Genomic DNA, 15,539 nt, shown 5'->3' on the forward strand with positions numbered 1-15,539 from the left:
GGATTGGAATGAAAACTGACCTTTTCCAGTCCTGTGGCCACTGCTGAGTTTTCCAAATTTGCTGGCATATTGAGTGCAACACTTGCACAGCATCATCTTTCAGGATTTGAAATAGCTCAACTGGAATTCCATCACCTCCACTAGCTTTGTTCATAGTGATGCTTAAGGCCCACCTGACTTCACATTCCAGGATGTCTGGCTCTAGATGAGTGATCACATCTTCGTGATTATCTTGGTCGTGAAGATCTTTTTTGTACAGTTCTTCTGTGTATTCTTGCCACCTCTTCTTAATATCTTCTGCTTCTGTTAGGTCCATACCATTTCTGTCCTTTATTGAGCCCATTCTTGCATGAAATGTTCCCTTGGTATCTCTAATTTTCTTGAAGAGATCTCTAGTCTTTCCTATTCTATTGTTTTCCTCTGTTTCTTTGCAATGATCACTGAAGAAGGCTTTCCTATCTCTCCTTGCTATTCTTTGGAACTCTCCATTCAAATGGGTATATCTTTCCTTTTCTCCTTTGCTTTTTGCTTCTCTTTTTTTCACAGCTATTTGTAAGGCCTCCTCAGACAGCCATTTTGCCTTTTTGTATTTCTTTTTCTTAGGGATGCTCTTGCACCCTGCCTCCTATACAATGTCACGAACCTCATATTGTATTAACAAAATGGGATTGTGTTAATGTGCACCATTCCATAATTTGCTTTTTTTTTCCAGCTAGGTCTTTCCGTATCAATAAATAGACTTCTACCTTCCTAACTTGATGCTAGTGCATCAGACTAATGTGCTATAAATGGCATTGGGGACATTGTGGTGTTTTCTGTAGGTTTTTGCAGTTACGGGCAATGATGAACTTGTTCGTGTATGGAGTGTTTATTCTGTTGAGCTTTTCCCCCAGCTGCCTGCCCCAGAGCAAGGTCCCAAAAGCTCTGTGAGGGGTCTTGGTTGTGCCTCTCCAGTGAAGGGGTCTTTAGGGATTTAATTTCCCCTGTGTTGGGATATCCTCTCTGCTTTTCCAAAGCCTACTCATCTGCAAGACCCGCTGCCCCCTGCTCTTCCCCCAGTGCTCAGGGAACTCCCCTCCCTGCCCCGGGTCCCTGAGAACCCTCAGCTTCCCGAGGGACAGGCTGGTTCCTGCATGAACATGCTGTCCTGTGAGACTGGGCTTCCCGCTGTCCGGGCTTGTCTGCTCAGAGGATGGGGAGCAAGCACCCAGCCCCTGGGCCACAGCCTCGAGTGGTGAGGCTGGACATTTCTTTGGGATGTGAATCGTGTGTTTTGTCCTAATTATTTATCCAAATGTTGTTTTATCTTTCGTAAAATGACCATATGCGTTTTAGCATAAAAATGTCTTGCTTCCTATATTTGGATGAAGTTTCTGCTCTGGGATGATTGTGTGGTTTTGAAACCTTCTCGCACATTGCCAGGTACCTCCAGATCTACTAACCAAGGTGTATTCATCCAACCACCCTCCCCACCCCCCAATTTTATTAGGGGCTTCCCTGGTGGCTCAGATGGTAAAGAATCTGCCTGCAGTGCAGGAGACCTGGGTTCAATCCCTGGGTCAGGAAGATCCCCTCGAAAAGAGAAATGGTAACCCATTCTAGTATTCTTGCCTGGAGATTTCCATGGACAGAGGAGCCTGATGGGCTGCAGTCCATGGGGTTGCAAGAGTCAGACATGACTGAATGACCAACAGCACCAGCTTTATTGAGATGAAGTTGCCCTATGGCATTGTGTAAGGTTAAGGGGTACAATGTTGATACACCTACAATGCAAAATGATCACCATGCTAAGGTCAGCTGACACCTATCGCCTCACCTAACTATTAATACTTTTTCCATGATTTAGAAGTGAGGCAGCCCCTAAGGACAGGAGCGTGGCCACTTCTCCTTGGAGGCCTCTTTCTAAATAGTGCATCTTTCACCCTTGGGCTTAGGGCCCTGTAGTATTCAAGCCCCGCCTAGGATAGCAGAGCCCAGCTGGGAATTCTCCACCACCCTGGAGCTGGTTAGAAATGCAAGTTCACAGGCCCCCCCTGGAACCTGAGTGGAGCCCTAGAACTTGTGTTTTCACAAGCTCCTGACGTGCTCTGCAGGCATATTCACGTCTGAGGGGCCCCCAAAACTGAGCCTAACAAAAGTCTTGGAGAAGCAGGAGGGCACGCAGCAGAGAGCAGCCCCGCCAGCTGCCAGGCTCTGCTGCCTTCGGAGGCTTCCAGGAGGCAGGCTCAGGGAGGCCTTCCTGTTACTCTCAGCCCCCGGATTTCCCTCTCTGGTCACCTGCTAGAGGTCCGTTCTTCCTGATCGCTGCTGGGGCTGTGGCCCAGGGCTGGTGGCATCTCACTGTATCTCCACAGACAGCACTTACCCTTGATCTGTCCTGGGACCAAACAGTGAGGGTGCAGGGGGCACAGTGGGCACCCTCGGCTCACCCTAGAGCCGTCACGGTGATTGCAGTAACAGCTGCCATTGGGGTGACCACAGCACCCCCCACCCCCACCCAGGCATGCTGCACCAGCTGTGTTTCTCCATCCGCAGCAGTGCAGAGTCTGGCCGGAATGAATACTGTCAGGGGCAACACAGGAAACAGCGCCTTCCACTTCTTCCATTGAGTAGCAGATGCTCTGGGGCAACAGAAATTGCATACAGAACCCTGATGGATAAAATACATGGAGTCGAATTGGCCCAGGTTGGGACAGGAGTAGCGGGCTCTGGATCTCTGTCCCCTCAGCCTCGGCCCACCTCTCTGGTGGCCATGGGCACTTCTGCAGGAGGTCAGGGCCCCTGAGTATGGTTTGAAAGCCACTTCAGAAGCTGGAAAACCTAGAGTGTACGGTCACTCTAGAGCAGGGTTGGAGGCTGACCGTCCTAGGTTCAAGTTCCAGCTCTGTCAGTTAGCAGCCGGTGGACACTTGGCGGGTTGCTGGACTTCCCAGAGCCTCCAGTTTCTTTCTTTGTAAATTAGAGGTAAAGTCCAGGCCTAGTGGCTGTAAAGATAAAATGGGATGAAATACAGGTAATTTCCTTTGTATGATATTATCACTACTTCAAGTTTCCTTTCCTCTGAAGAAGCCAGAAGCCTTTGGGTATTTAAACAATTAAAATGAAAAAGGCAGCTTTTCCACTTCCTGTTGATATGTAAATATCAGCCCTGGGAGTTGTGCTCACAAAGGCCTTCTCCTCCGTATCTTTGTTGTTGTTGAGTCGCCAAGTCCTGTCCCACTCTTTGTGACCGCATGGACTGCAGCACGCCAGGCCTCCCTGTCCCTCACCATCTCCCAGAGTTTCCCCAAGTTCATATCCATTGAATCAGTGATGCCATCCAACCATCTCATCCTCTGTCTCCCTCTTCTCCTTCTGCCTTCAATCTTTCCCAGCACCAGGGTCTTCTTTTCCAATGAGTTGGCTCTTCACATCAGATAGCCATAGTATTGGAGCTTCAGCTTCAGCATCAGTCCTTCCAGTGTATATACAGGATTGATTTCCAGCATCTTTGTGGTTGCAACAGAGGAACCTTTCCAAAATTACACAGTCTGGGGCACCATCCAGGCAGGAGCCTCGGCCTCCTGCCTACTGGCCAGGACTCACCCTGTCACTGCCTACTGAGCCCTAACCTGTGCTGGGTGCCGACTTTTCCTGGTCCATTTCATCTCCATGGTGGGTGATGTGAGGGTGGGTATTCTCCACTGCAGGGACTGCCAGCATCCACTGGTCATACCAGCATCTGGAGTGTTGTGGGGGGTGTTTGAATAAACAGAGACCATCCATATGAGAATCAGCAAAGGCCGTTTATTCATGGTGGGCCGTAGCAAGGGAGTTCAGCCACCCTTTTACAGAGACTCATAGACAGGTGGGGAGTGGGAGAGATGGCTGGTGGCAAACGGGAAGACTCTAGTCTGCCCTATTGGAGGCTGTTGACATGGGGAAACCAGAGGCCTAACTGGAAGTGGGGTGTCCTGTACGATTGGTCAGGTGAGCATATTCGGCTTTGTCGTGGGCCTAGGAAGTGATCAGCAGGGTAAAGACTAGGAAGAGAAGGAAAGAAAGTGAAGTCTCTCAGCCGTGTCCCACTCTTTGTGACCCCCATGGACTGTAGCCTGCCAGGCTCCTCAGTCCATGGAATTTTCCAGGCAAGAGTACTGGAGAGGGTTGCCATTTCCTTCCCCAGGAGATCTTCCTGATCCAGGGATCGAACCCGTGTCTCCTGCACTGCAGGGAGAAGCTTTATTGTCTGAGCCACCAGGGAAGCCCTGGGAAAGACTGGAGAAGACGGCAGCTGTTAATCACCCAGCCACTGGGGTCACTCGCTGCAGAGGTTGGAGTGAGGCTTCCTGGGCCAGTTGCTGCAGGCTGGGCGCTGAGTTCTGTCTTGTATCTGGATTCAGTCTCTTAGGGCCGTTGTGGGGGTGACCAGCAAAGGGTGCTTTGCTTTCGAGCAACGGGGTGGCAGAGCCAGGCTGCCCTGGCTTCTTGGTGGTGCTGCTGCTGGGCCAGGTGAGGGGCAGTGTTTGACCCCTGTGCAGAGAGGGAGAACTGGCATCCCCCTGAGTGAGAAGAGAGAGAGGTCTCTGAGGCCCTGGAGAGGCAGGGTGGGGCTGTTGAGAGGGTGACTCTGGGAAAACAGCAAACGATGGGCGTCCAGAGTAGCCACATGATCCAGCCAGCTTGCTTCTTCAGGCCCAGGGGAAGTCTGCTGGGTTGAAACACAGTGTGAGCTAGACGTCCTCCTGTGATCATAGGCCTCTGCTTTGCCCAGCAAGATGGCATCCGGGCTCCACTTTGCAGTCTCTGGAGCATTCCTTATTCCCACCAGACAGATAAGGAAACATTCAGAAAGTGAAATGACTAACCTGGGGTCACACACAGGTTCTGAATCCCTTCCCAGGAGTCCTCTCTCAGGAACGATCAGAAGCCCCCTCCGCCTCTCCCGGCCCTGACTTCCCTTCAGACCCTCCTCCTCCTCCCTCCATGTACCTGCCATCCAGCTGCTGGGCACTTGGACCTGCCAAGCCCTTCCCACCTCAGTGTTTTCACAGGGCTCTTGCCTATCCCTCTGTCCACTGTGTCCCTGAACCCCTGTCCCAGCGAGGCCCACGTGGGTCCATAGCATCAATGCCTTTCCTCCAGGATTTTCACGGTGATCCAATCACCGTGGAAGCCCATTGCCCAGTGCTGCTGAGGATAACATTGTCCTGCAATGAACTTCACAGGTTCATTTATTGGCACGCTGAGAATTTTCTCTAATTGAAAAAAAAATAAATAAATTTAAGATGAAAAGTGCCTTATTTTGAAGCAGGAAATTTACGTGCTTGGGAAAGAGGTCGATTTCTACGTGTGGTTTAGCATCACCCTGACTTTGAAAGTTAACAGACATGTTGTGTGTGATCCTTTGCTTAGAGGTACCCGCCATCTTCCGGTTAGTCTAAGAGATGCCTCTGTCACTCGGTACCCACGGGCCCTGGGGCTCTTGGTTCCCCCCAGGGGTCTACCACGGGGGCAGGTGCGCCCGGGAACAGTGACACAAGCCCCCTGGGTGGCCGGAGGGGAGGACGCGCTGGTGTCAATCACTGTCACAGGGCCGCCTGAGCCCCGTGGAGCAGGGCTGTTCCTCGGCCTGTTAGAGCTGTCAACCGTGGCACCTGCCACCTCTCATTCAAGCTCAGGATGCGGCCTGGCCAGGACATCTGTCTTCGATCAGGCACACATGGCAGGATAGCTGACATCTGTCCGTGCACACACAAGTGTATTGCAGGAGCATGCTTCCACGTGCCTGTACCCGTCCAGGGACTGCCCCCAACCACCACCACCACCTCCCACAACCCTCCCAGGGTCAGGAGCTGCTGTTCTGTCCACTGCAGACCCCTCTGTTTCATGCTCAGCTGCCCCATCCCCGGTGACTGGCCTGATCTACCTGCCTTCCTTTAGAGGAGAGAGAGGGCGGTGGGGGGAAACCCTTTATGGCCAGCAACGGGCTAGGCAGAGCTGGGTGGTGTGTCCTGTGGACAGATGGGTGGATGCAGGTGGAGCTGAGAGGGGAACGGAGGGCGTGCCAGGACCGTGGCCCATGTGTGCAGCCTCAGTCTATGCTCATATGACCTGTGAGCGAGGGGCAGGAACAGGCTTGGAGTCGGAGTGACACCTTACGTGAAACGCCCATCCTATCGTTGAATCACAATTGAGCACCATCCTCACTTGTCCATTCTACCCTTGGGTCACTTCAGCTGTCCACATTTACCGGCAGTTTGCCTGCTGACATTCTCCCTGCTTTTGTCTGCCCCATTTGGGGCCTGATCATTTCTCCCTAGACCAGGAGCAGAGCTTCCACGGGGGACCCGATCTTGCCTGAGTCACACCTGCCGCAGCCCCTCCCAGATTGAGGGCCTCTCTGCCTGTGTCAGTCTTCTGCCCTTAGCCCCCGAGATCTCAGCTCACCCCTCCGCCACCTCTTCTCAGAAGCCCTCGGGCTGGGTTGACTCCTTCCTCTGGGCTCCGGCTGTCCAGTTGCCCCATGTGGTGATGACAGGTATGTGTCTGTGACTCTGCTCGGCTCTGAGCTTCCAAGCACAGCGCCAAGTCTCTTGTCTCCGTGCTCTCATCACCCAGCACAGGTTCTTGCCCTTGGGAGGCACTTACTGAGCACTGGGCCATGGAAGGCACTGGGAGTGAAAGGATGAGCTCCCTACAGAAGGGCAAGGGGCTGCTGGAGAGACCAGCTGGGGTGCCTGAGAGGAGGAGCCATGGGACAGAGAGTCTCTGTCTGCTGGCATCCCCTCTCTCTTCCCTCCCATTCCCCCCTCCCGAGGGGAGGACGTAGAAATAAGTCTGAATTAGAGGTGTACTCTCACCTTGTCCATCCACCTATTTGTTTGTCCATCTGTCCATCCTTCCGCCACCCCTCCATTCATCCCTCCCTTCATCTAATATTTATTGATCATCTCCTCTGTACCAGGCACACTACTGAGCACCTAGGTACTGAATCTGGGGCCAGCCAGGACAGGACCTGGGGCTTTCACCTGTCAGAGCTCCGTATCCCTTCCTGTTCTTTGTCTCCTCCGGGGACGGCCCGGGTGGAACGGGGTGGGGCTCAGATGGTGCCTGACAGAGCAGCCCCATGTGCCATTACGAGTCGCCTTATTTCAATTCAAGACAACAGAAGATTAAAAAATGTCTCCAGGGAGAAAAACAGGAACAGTTTGAGAGGAAAACTTAGGTGACGGGAAAGCCAGGCCTCATTTGTGGTCTCCGAACCAGAAGTAGGTGCAGGAAGGGAAGTCATCGCCATCTCTGCGCGGCTTCTCCCGCGATAATCAATCATGTCTGTTTACTCTCTTCCTTTGTTCTTCAGACCCTCCTGCCTCTCTGGGCTCCCTCTGGTTTCTAGTCAGTGGGAAGCTCCCAGCTCTTGCCCTGGGGGCCCGTCTGCTGGGGAGGCTGCGAACGTGAGGTCTCAGAGCTGGTGGTTCAGAGTGAGATGGATCTGCGGATGGTGGCTGTGGAGTGGCCAAGCCCGACCCTGCCTCCTTGGGGGCTGCACCCCAGCTGGGGGGATGCTAAGGGATCTCCGCGCTTCACTGCTGCAGCCTCTGCTGAATCCAGGAGCAGAGCCAAGAAAAGGGCGGCTGCAATGGGTAATTGAGGGTCAGCCATGGAGCAAAGCCTGGTCCAGCTCCCGAATACAGCTGGTCACTAGAGCCCACAGGGACACAATCAGTGCCCAAGGCCTGCCGCTGGGGTTCTGACTCAGTGGGTCTCGGCTGGCTGTGACCGTCTCCGGCTGGCCTGTGCTAAAGGCCAGGGCCTCCCTGGTGCCCACTTCTCAGGAGTCATTCGTGCTCCCCTGGCTCTGCCGGGAGTGTGAAACAGAAGGGGAAAGCATCCCAGGTCTTTAAGAGTAGGATACCCTGACTCCTTAAGGTGAGTGAGGAAGGGGATGTGAGGTTTCTGGAGGAGCCCAGGCCCCTTTCACCTCACCTAGCATCATGGACAGGGCCCAGGGCTGGCCTCGTGGCAGAGGCGTGGCCTGGGGCTGGAGCCTGTCTGCCTTGTGCCCGGGATGAAGAAAGAGCGGCGACTGGGTGTAGCTGGAGAGTCTCTGGCCCTCCCTGCTGTGTAGCTTTGAGCCGACATCCAGCTTCTCTGAACCACTGTTTCTTCATCTACCCACAGAGACCTTCCCACTGGGGTCTCGGCCCTGAGCGTGGAGGTGTGGGGGTCCTGCGGCCTCAAGCAGGTACATTCCACCTTTCCCAGCTTCTCCCCGTCTCTGCCAGGACCCCCAAATTCTCCCAGACATCTAAATCCAGACCATGGGAATGGCCGCCTCTGAACGCCTTGCCTTCCAGCACCCAGGGCCGCCCTGCTGCTATTTTTATCTGCTGCTGGTTAATCTGTACCCTTGTTTACGGTGCTGTCAGCGCAGTTCAACCGCATAGTTATCACCAGCGTGAACCCAGACGGTGACCCTGGTCCAGTGGAGCTCCCCTGCAGGCAGATTGGCCCATGGAAATCCCACTTCCAGTTAAAAGCTTATTTCTGTTCTTTGCAGGAACCTTAAAATGGCTAATTTAGGCATCACCAACAGGGACTGGATCATCTTGTTAAAATAAAACCAAGTTTGTTTATTTACTGGCAGAATAACTTCCAGTGACGTGTGTAGGTCTGCAGCTTTTGGGTCCCTAAAGGTTGACGTGTCCACCTGAGCAGGAAGTAAAGCCCTCCCAGGGCCCAGAAACTTCCCTCGAGCCCCCTCCTGGTTTCCCGCAGCAGTGTCCAGCCCAGAGCAGGACCTCGGCCAGCCGATGCATGAGACATAAAAGGACCTGAGGGGTGCAGAGCCGATTGGGGTTCTGAGGAGCCAGAGGGGTTTGCTGAAGAAGGGGGTGGAGTGTTGCTCAGTGGAACTGAAATGTTTTCTAGAATAATGGAGGTTGCACCAAAGAGGTGGATTTGTGCGGGGAAAACAGCACTGACCAAGGCTGCCTTCTGTTCTCCCCTGGGCCCAGACCCTAAGGTTGGTAGCCTCCTGTGTACTCAGCCCCGTGTCCGAGTGTCTGTGCAGTGATTCTGAGTTTGGCTCCAGGGAGTGCCGAGGTTGGGCGCCCCGCACGGAGGCCATGTACTTTGACCTGTGACCCGTCCTGCTGGCCCTTCCAGGCTGGGAGTTGTCTGCAGCTGGTAGTGCAGTCCAGATGCCCCCCCGATCTCTGCATGCATCTCCACCGCGGCCGCTCCCTGGGCACGGGACTGTGCTGCTTCCACAGCAGCGTCTCACCCTCTCACTGTCAGGTTCTTGGCAAGGTCCTTGACACAAGCGCCAGCCTGCCCCTTGCCTGTATGGGTCTGACTAGGGTGCCCCTGGGCCAGCAGGGCTCTTGTGAGAAGTCCCTACCTCAAGTTCTGTCTGTGATTCTCCAGCTCCAAGAAGCCCAAGAAACGTCCCGAAGTGGCCATGAAGCCCAAAGCCGCACCCCGGCTCACCATCTTTGATGAGGAGGTTGATCCTGATGAGGGGCTCTTCGGCCCGGGCAGGAAGCCCTCTCCCCGGGGCCACGCAGAGGACTCACCCCCCGGGGACTGTAAGTAGATCCCCAGGGTGTCCCTTCGCTCTCAGTGCCTCCCAGGTGACCCACCAACCTCTGTGAAGGGCGTCAGGCCCACTACACACGAACAGGATGCCAGTCTTGACACGATACAGATTCAGCTGGTGGGGATTTTCTGCTGGAGAAATCTAGTCTTGCACCTTGTGTCCCCACAGCCCAGAACATTCCAGGGCTGTGTTAATGCTAGTCATCCCTCGGAAACAAAGGATAGTTTTCTTTGTTGCTTTGAAAAGTGTGGGTTGTGACTGGTGTAAAATTATCTTTGTTACCTCCACAGCCAGATGTGGGCATCAGATAGAGAGGGGTGCTGGGACTCTGCATGGCTTGGATTGTAACAGGAGACTCTGTCCCCTGCAGAGACCCCATGAGAGGGTCCAGTGTGGAGCTGGAGCTGGGAAGGCCTGGCATTTCTGCACTCACCCCTGGGTCTGACCTGTCCACCCAGCTCCCAGGTCTGCGTCCAGGGCAGGGAATTGATGTCACCCATTAATTCAGTTGGTACCGGGCAACTGGTGAGGGCCAGGCTCTGTGTGGGGGCCCAGGAATGCCTGAAGAGAGACGCAGTCCCGGCCTCGGGGTCTCTCGTGGGATAGACAGGACATCTCCTGACCATTACGAGGTGGTCTCGGCGTGTAACAGGTCCGAGCAGAATGTCAGTGCCCATGGGGATCCCCAGGCTGAGGGGCTTCTTGAGTAAGGGATGGATAGAGGAACTGGATCCCAAGGGGTCGGCGGAGTTTGCCATGGCTGCTGACAAAGCTGATTCCAGGCAAAGAGGCTGCAGTCGCCTGTCACAAAGGGCAGCGCTGAGCATTGAGACTGGGAGGGGCTGGGGAGCAGACCTCAACTTCCAGAGCTGGTGGTTGGCACTCAGTGAGTGCTTGTAGAAAGACGGGTCCAAGCCCTGGGGGCTGAGCTAAGAGATGGAGGGGTGCTTGGGCAGCTGGGGGCAGTGAGCTGAGGAGTCAGGTTCTTCCTCAAAGCAGTGAGGAGGCCTTGAGGGCTTGAAACCAGGGAGGTGCCTCCACGTGGCTTTTGGCCCAGCATGCAGGGAGGTGGGGTCGGGGCTAGGCACACAGGTGCACCAGGCCCCCACAAGTGCCTGGTTCTTCTACACTCTGCCCTGCAGACCAAAGGGGCAACCTTACTCCCTTTCTCTCGGCTGGGCCAGGAGGTTGGGCCAGACAGTCTCCACCCTGCACCCCCCAGGCAGCCGAGGACCGGCTAGCCCGTCCTCTGACCACCCTGCCGCTCCCTCCTCTGCAGCCCTGAAGCTGTTTGACGATCCTGACCTCGGTGGAGCTGTCCCCCTGGATGACCCCTTACTGCTGCCAGCTGCTCCCCGAAGTGGCGGAGCCACACCCCGTGAAGGCCACGGGGAGGCCTCCGAGGAGCTGTTCAGGTACCGCTTGTCTCCAGTGATGCTTCCCCAGGTCAGGGTGTGTACCACGGAACCACAGACTCTTCCCCGGGTGGTAGCACTTTAGCATCCTTGGGCTCTGAGGGAGGGAATCCTGACCCATCAAAGGTGAGAGCCCAGGACTTCCCTGGTGGCCCGGTGGCTAAGACTCCAAGCTCCCAATGCAAGGAACCGAGGTTTGTTCCCTGGTTAGGGAGCTAGATCTCACATGCTGCAACTAAGACCTGATGCAGCTAAATAAATAAATAATTTTTTTTAAAAAGGTGGGAGCCTGTGGATGAGAGCTGATTGATTGGGAGGCAGTGAAGGGGATTCAGTGGAAAGGCTGGAGGGAGGGGTCAAGGGAGTGTTAGCCGCTTAGCAAGTTCTAGAAAGAACTTCATTTATGCAAGCAGTTTATATAAAAAATAATTAAATTCTGTAATTCCAAGAGCAAGTATAACTGGCATAAATAGGTTTGAAAACAAAAATGACTTGTGGTAGCATACAGCTCACCCGCAGGGAGCAAAGTCCTGATGTTCTGGACAGCAGCAGGAGCCCGTCAGCAGATTTTACAGTGGGGAACGTGTTAGTCACTCAGTCATGTCCAACTGTTTGCGACCCCATGGACTGTAGCCTGCCAGGCTCCTCTGTCCATGGGATTCTCCAGGCAGGAATACTGGAGTGGGTTGCCATTTCCTTCTCCGGGGGATCTTACAGAAGGGAGAATGAGACTTAATCTGTTAGAGGGAGGTTGATTGACAAAATGTGCAAGACTGATTGCCACAGGGTACATGCTGTGCCTCAGACAAGTGTGCCAGGCTCTTTACGTGTTATCTTACTTGATCCTCATAAGAGCATCCTCTCCCCACCCCCATCCCCCACCCCCCCACGTAGGTGCTGTTATCTCCTTTTTACAGAAAGTGGAGGGTGGGAGAGGTAACTGGCCCAAGGCCATAGGTCCCAAGTAACAGGATGAGGAACCGGGTCAGCCTGCCTGAGTCCGGTCCTCCCACCTTGCCGGGACCCTGAGCGCTCGGAGGAGGAGAGGCTGGCAGACTGCCTGCCGCCTCGGGCCCAGCAGGCTCTCCCTGGGCTCATGGGGCTGCCTTCTCAGCACCCTCGGCACCGTGTGTCCCTGCCTCCCATCGTCATGTCATCCACGTCCCCGGGATGCAGACTGAGCCTGGCGATTACAGGACGTCGAGCCATCTCTTTCCAGGAACAGTTACGTGGTGCCGGCCGGAGGTCCCGGGAGACTGTCATCCGCACCCTCGTTAGCAGCCATGGGCTGTTAGCCCCCCTGAGTGCCCGCCGGGCCTGAGTCACTGCGACGGCTCCTTGTCATTACACGTCCCTGAGGCCCCGGGCAGCTGTTCGCTCTCATCCTTGCATCCTTGCCGCGGACGTCCTGGCAGTGGTCCTCCCTGGGAGAAACTGGGACTGTTGTTCTGCATTTCGGCTGACTCTGAGGCCCAGGGAAGGTCAGCCCTGGGAGCCTCTGCTGTCCTGAGGATGCAGCGTGTCCTACAGGGGCAGAGCCGGTGAGACCTTTGGGCCTCGTTTGTATCAATATTAAATCCATTACACATACATCCCAGTGTGACCTCAGCACAAACACACACACAGACACATACCCCACGCAGTGCGACCTCAGCATACAGACACACACACACACATACATACATCCCAGTGTGACCTCAGCATGCACACACCCACACACACACATCCCTGTGTGACCTCAGCACAGACACACACACACAGACATACATCCCAGTGTGAAATCAGCGTGCACACACCCACACACACACATCCCAGTGTGACCTCAGCACACAGACACACACATCCCAGTGTGACCTCAGCACAAGCACACAGACACACACCGCCGTGCAACCTCAGCACACAGACACACACACACAGATACACACATCCCAGTGTGACCTCAGCACAAACACACAGACGCATACCGCAGTGTGACCTCAGCACATAAACACAGACACACATACATCCCAGTGTGACCTCAGCATGCACATACACACACACACATCCCAGTGTGACCTCAGCATGCACATACACACACACACACACACATCCCAGTGTGACCTCAGCATGCACACACACAGACACATAACCACAGTGCAACCTCAGCACACAGACACACATACACACACATCCCAGTGTGACCTCAGCATGCATACAGATACACACACCCACACCCCGCAGTGCGACCTCAGCACACAGACATGCATGCACACACAGACACATCCCAATGTGACCTCAGCGTACATGCGCACGCACACACACACACCCCAGTACGACCTCAGCCTGCACAAACACACACACAGACACACACAGACATACCAGAGTGAGACCTCAGCACACACACACACACACTCTTTCAGACCGCATTCTGTAGAACGCTGGGTTGGGGGAGTTGAAAGGTATCACCTTCAAAGTCTTCCTGTGGCCAGAGGGCTGGGGCAACACCAGGGTTAAGCAGGGCTTTCTGCACCTGTACTGTGTGGGCACACGTGGCTCGAGGGGAAGACCACATGGCAGTTCACGTTCCAGTTGGTCCCTGGGACCCTCTCGTGAATAATGCCTCCTATATCCCCCAGGCCACTCTGGGAGTCACTGCTTTAGAGAATGTGAGTCTGTGGCCCTGCCTTCACTCTGTCAGACATCTGGTGAAGAAGGAATTACCCTCTTGAGAGCAGGAACCATATTTTGTTTTTCTTTATGTGCATCCTGGGACTCTCCAGGTGGTGATCAGGTGTCTTTATGATGAACTTTCTCATATTCTTTCATCCTCCAATGCTTTCCTCACCCGTTCATTCCACAGCTGGCCTCAGCCCTCCCAAGCAGTATTGGCGGGGGGAGCATTTGAATAGGGTTTGGAGTCTGAGACACCCCCATTCCTTCTTGCCATGGGGCCCCAGCTTTGGTATTCAGTCGAGCTCTGTCCTCTGCAGGGACCTGGGGAGGAGGAGTGGGCCAGGGGTCTTCAGACCTCTCTCCAGCCCCTCAGTGATTGGCCTCACGCCTTCAGGGCCTGGAAGAGAGAGGAGCTGAACCTTGCATCAGTGGGAGCTGTTTCTAGCCATGACTCAGGGAACCCAGGCTTCCCTGGTGGCTCAGTGGTAAAGAAACTGCCTGCAGTGAGGGAGATCTGGGATCGATCCTTGGGTCAGGAAGATCCCCTGGAGAAGGAAATGGCAACCCACTCCAGTATTCTTGCCTGGAAAATCCCATGGACAGAGGAGCCTGGTGGGTTACAGTCCATGGGGTCACAAAGAGTTGGACATGACTGAGCGATTAACACTTTCACTTTCAGGGAGCCCAGCTGGAAATGGAGTGCTTGGTGAGGGGTGCTGGGTGGCCACCTGGATCCCCAGTGCAGCTGCCCCACCTCCCAACTCAGCAAATCCAGCTTCTGTTTAGCTATAGAGCATCACTGCTATGCCAAGCAGTGTAAATCCTGAATTCTGATGCATGCTTTTAGCTGCCACTCTGTTTCCTTGTTTGAAAGTAGTTCAGCCTCTCAGAGCTTTTCCTGGGCACCCAGCCTCCAGTGGAGGACATGGGATGTGCCAGCACCTGTCCAGGGGAGCTTGAGGAAGGGCAGCCACTTGGAGGGAGCCGGGACAGCTGAGCTAAGCTCGCCAGGAGCAGCCTGTAATGCCTTCAGGGATTGCCTGGAAGTCACTCCTTCAAGACCTGGCATGGGCCAGTCACTCTGGGTCTGAAGGACCCCTTTTTGCTCACTTCTCTGCCCTCCATAGGAAGCTCTGCACTCTCCTGGTGGGTCTGTGACCCATCATGGGAGGTTGACCCGGGAAGCAGGCAGGTAACAGCTCCTTCAGTACCTGGCAGTCAGCCCTTCCCAGGAAGGGCACCTCCACCCTCATGCAGGCCTCTGTCAGGTCCTGTGTGGCCAGGAGTTGTTCTGACCAGAGGCCCCGCCCCTCTGCTCCTGCCTTTACTCAGCCCAGCCGGTGTCTGAGCTGGATCCAGTTCACAGGTGGGGAGATGTAGGGCCAGGCAGGGGGGAGTGGCAGGATGAGGAAGGTAACTGCACTCTGCCTGCTGGACTGTGTGTCTTGCATATGGAATTACAGCCCTGTGGGGGTGATGCCGCTTGTTCCCATTTGGCAGATGGGGAATCAAAGCTTGGAGAGGCAATGTGGCCTGTGTGAGGCCCCCTGGTCTCCTGCCTCCAGTGCCTGTGCCCTCCCTCCCTCATCCCCAGCTGGCTGTGGGCCCCCGACCGGGCCCTTCACCTTCCTGTGCCCCTGGTTTTCACATCTGCAAAACGGAGCTGTTATCTGCTGCCAGGCACTGTCTCGGGATTGTTGATGTTCGATTGCTGAGTCGTATCTGCTCCTTTGCTGCCTTTGTGGACTGCAGCATGGCCGGCTCCCCACCCTTCACTGTCTCCCAGAGTTTGCTCAGATTCCTGTCCACTGAGTCATCTAACCACTGATGCTATTGATGCTGTCTAACCATCGGAAAAGTGATGACCAACCTAGATAGCATATTCAAAA

General features: G+C 54.7%; 1 protein-coding gene across 3 annotated transcripts in view; it reads left to right on the top strand.

The window, feature by feature from the left end:
* Positions 1–15,539, top strand: part of HS1BP3 (HCLS1 binding protein 3) — a 36,694-nt gene that overhangs the window by 17,466 nt on the left and 3,689 nt on the right. For all 3 annotated transcript variants that reach the window (XM_052648724.1, XM_052648726.1, XM_052648727.1), the window contains 2 exons: positions 9,412–9,572; positions 10,863–10,998. In XM_052648724.1, coding sequence (XP_052504684.1) covers positions 9,412–9,572; positions 10,863–10,998 — 297 coding nt within the window. The remainder of the gene's footprint in view (positions 1–9,411; positions 9,573–10,862; positions 10,999–15,539) is intronic.

This window comes from Budorcas taxicolor, chromosome 11, assembly GCF_023091745.1.
Source record: "Budorcas taxicolor isolate Tak-1 chromosome 11, Takin1.1, whole genome shotgun sequence".
Classification (NCBI taxonomy): domain Eukaryota; kingdom Metazoa; phylum Chordata; class Mammalia; order Artiodactyla; family Bovidae; genus Budorcas; species Budorcas taxicolor.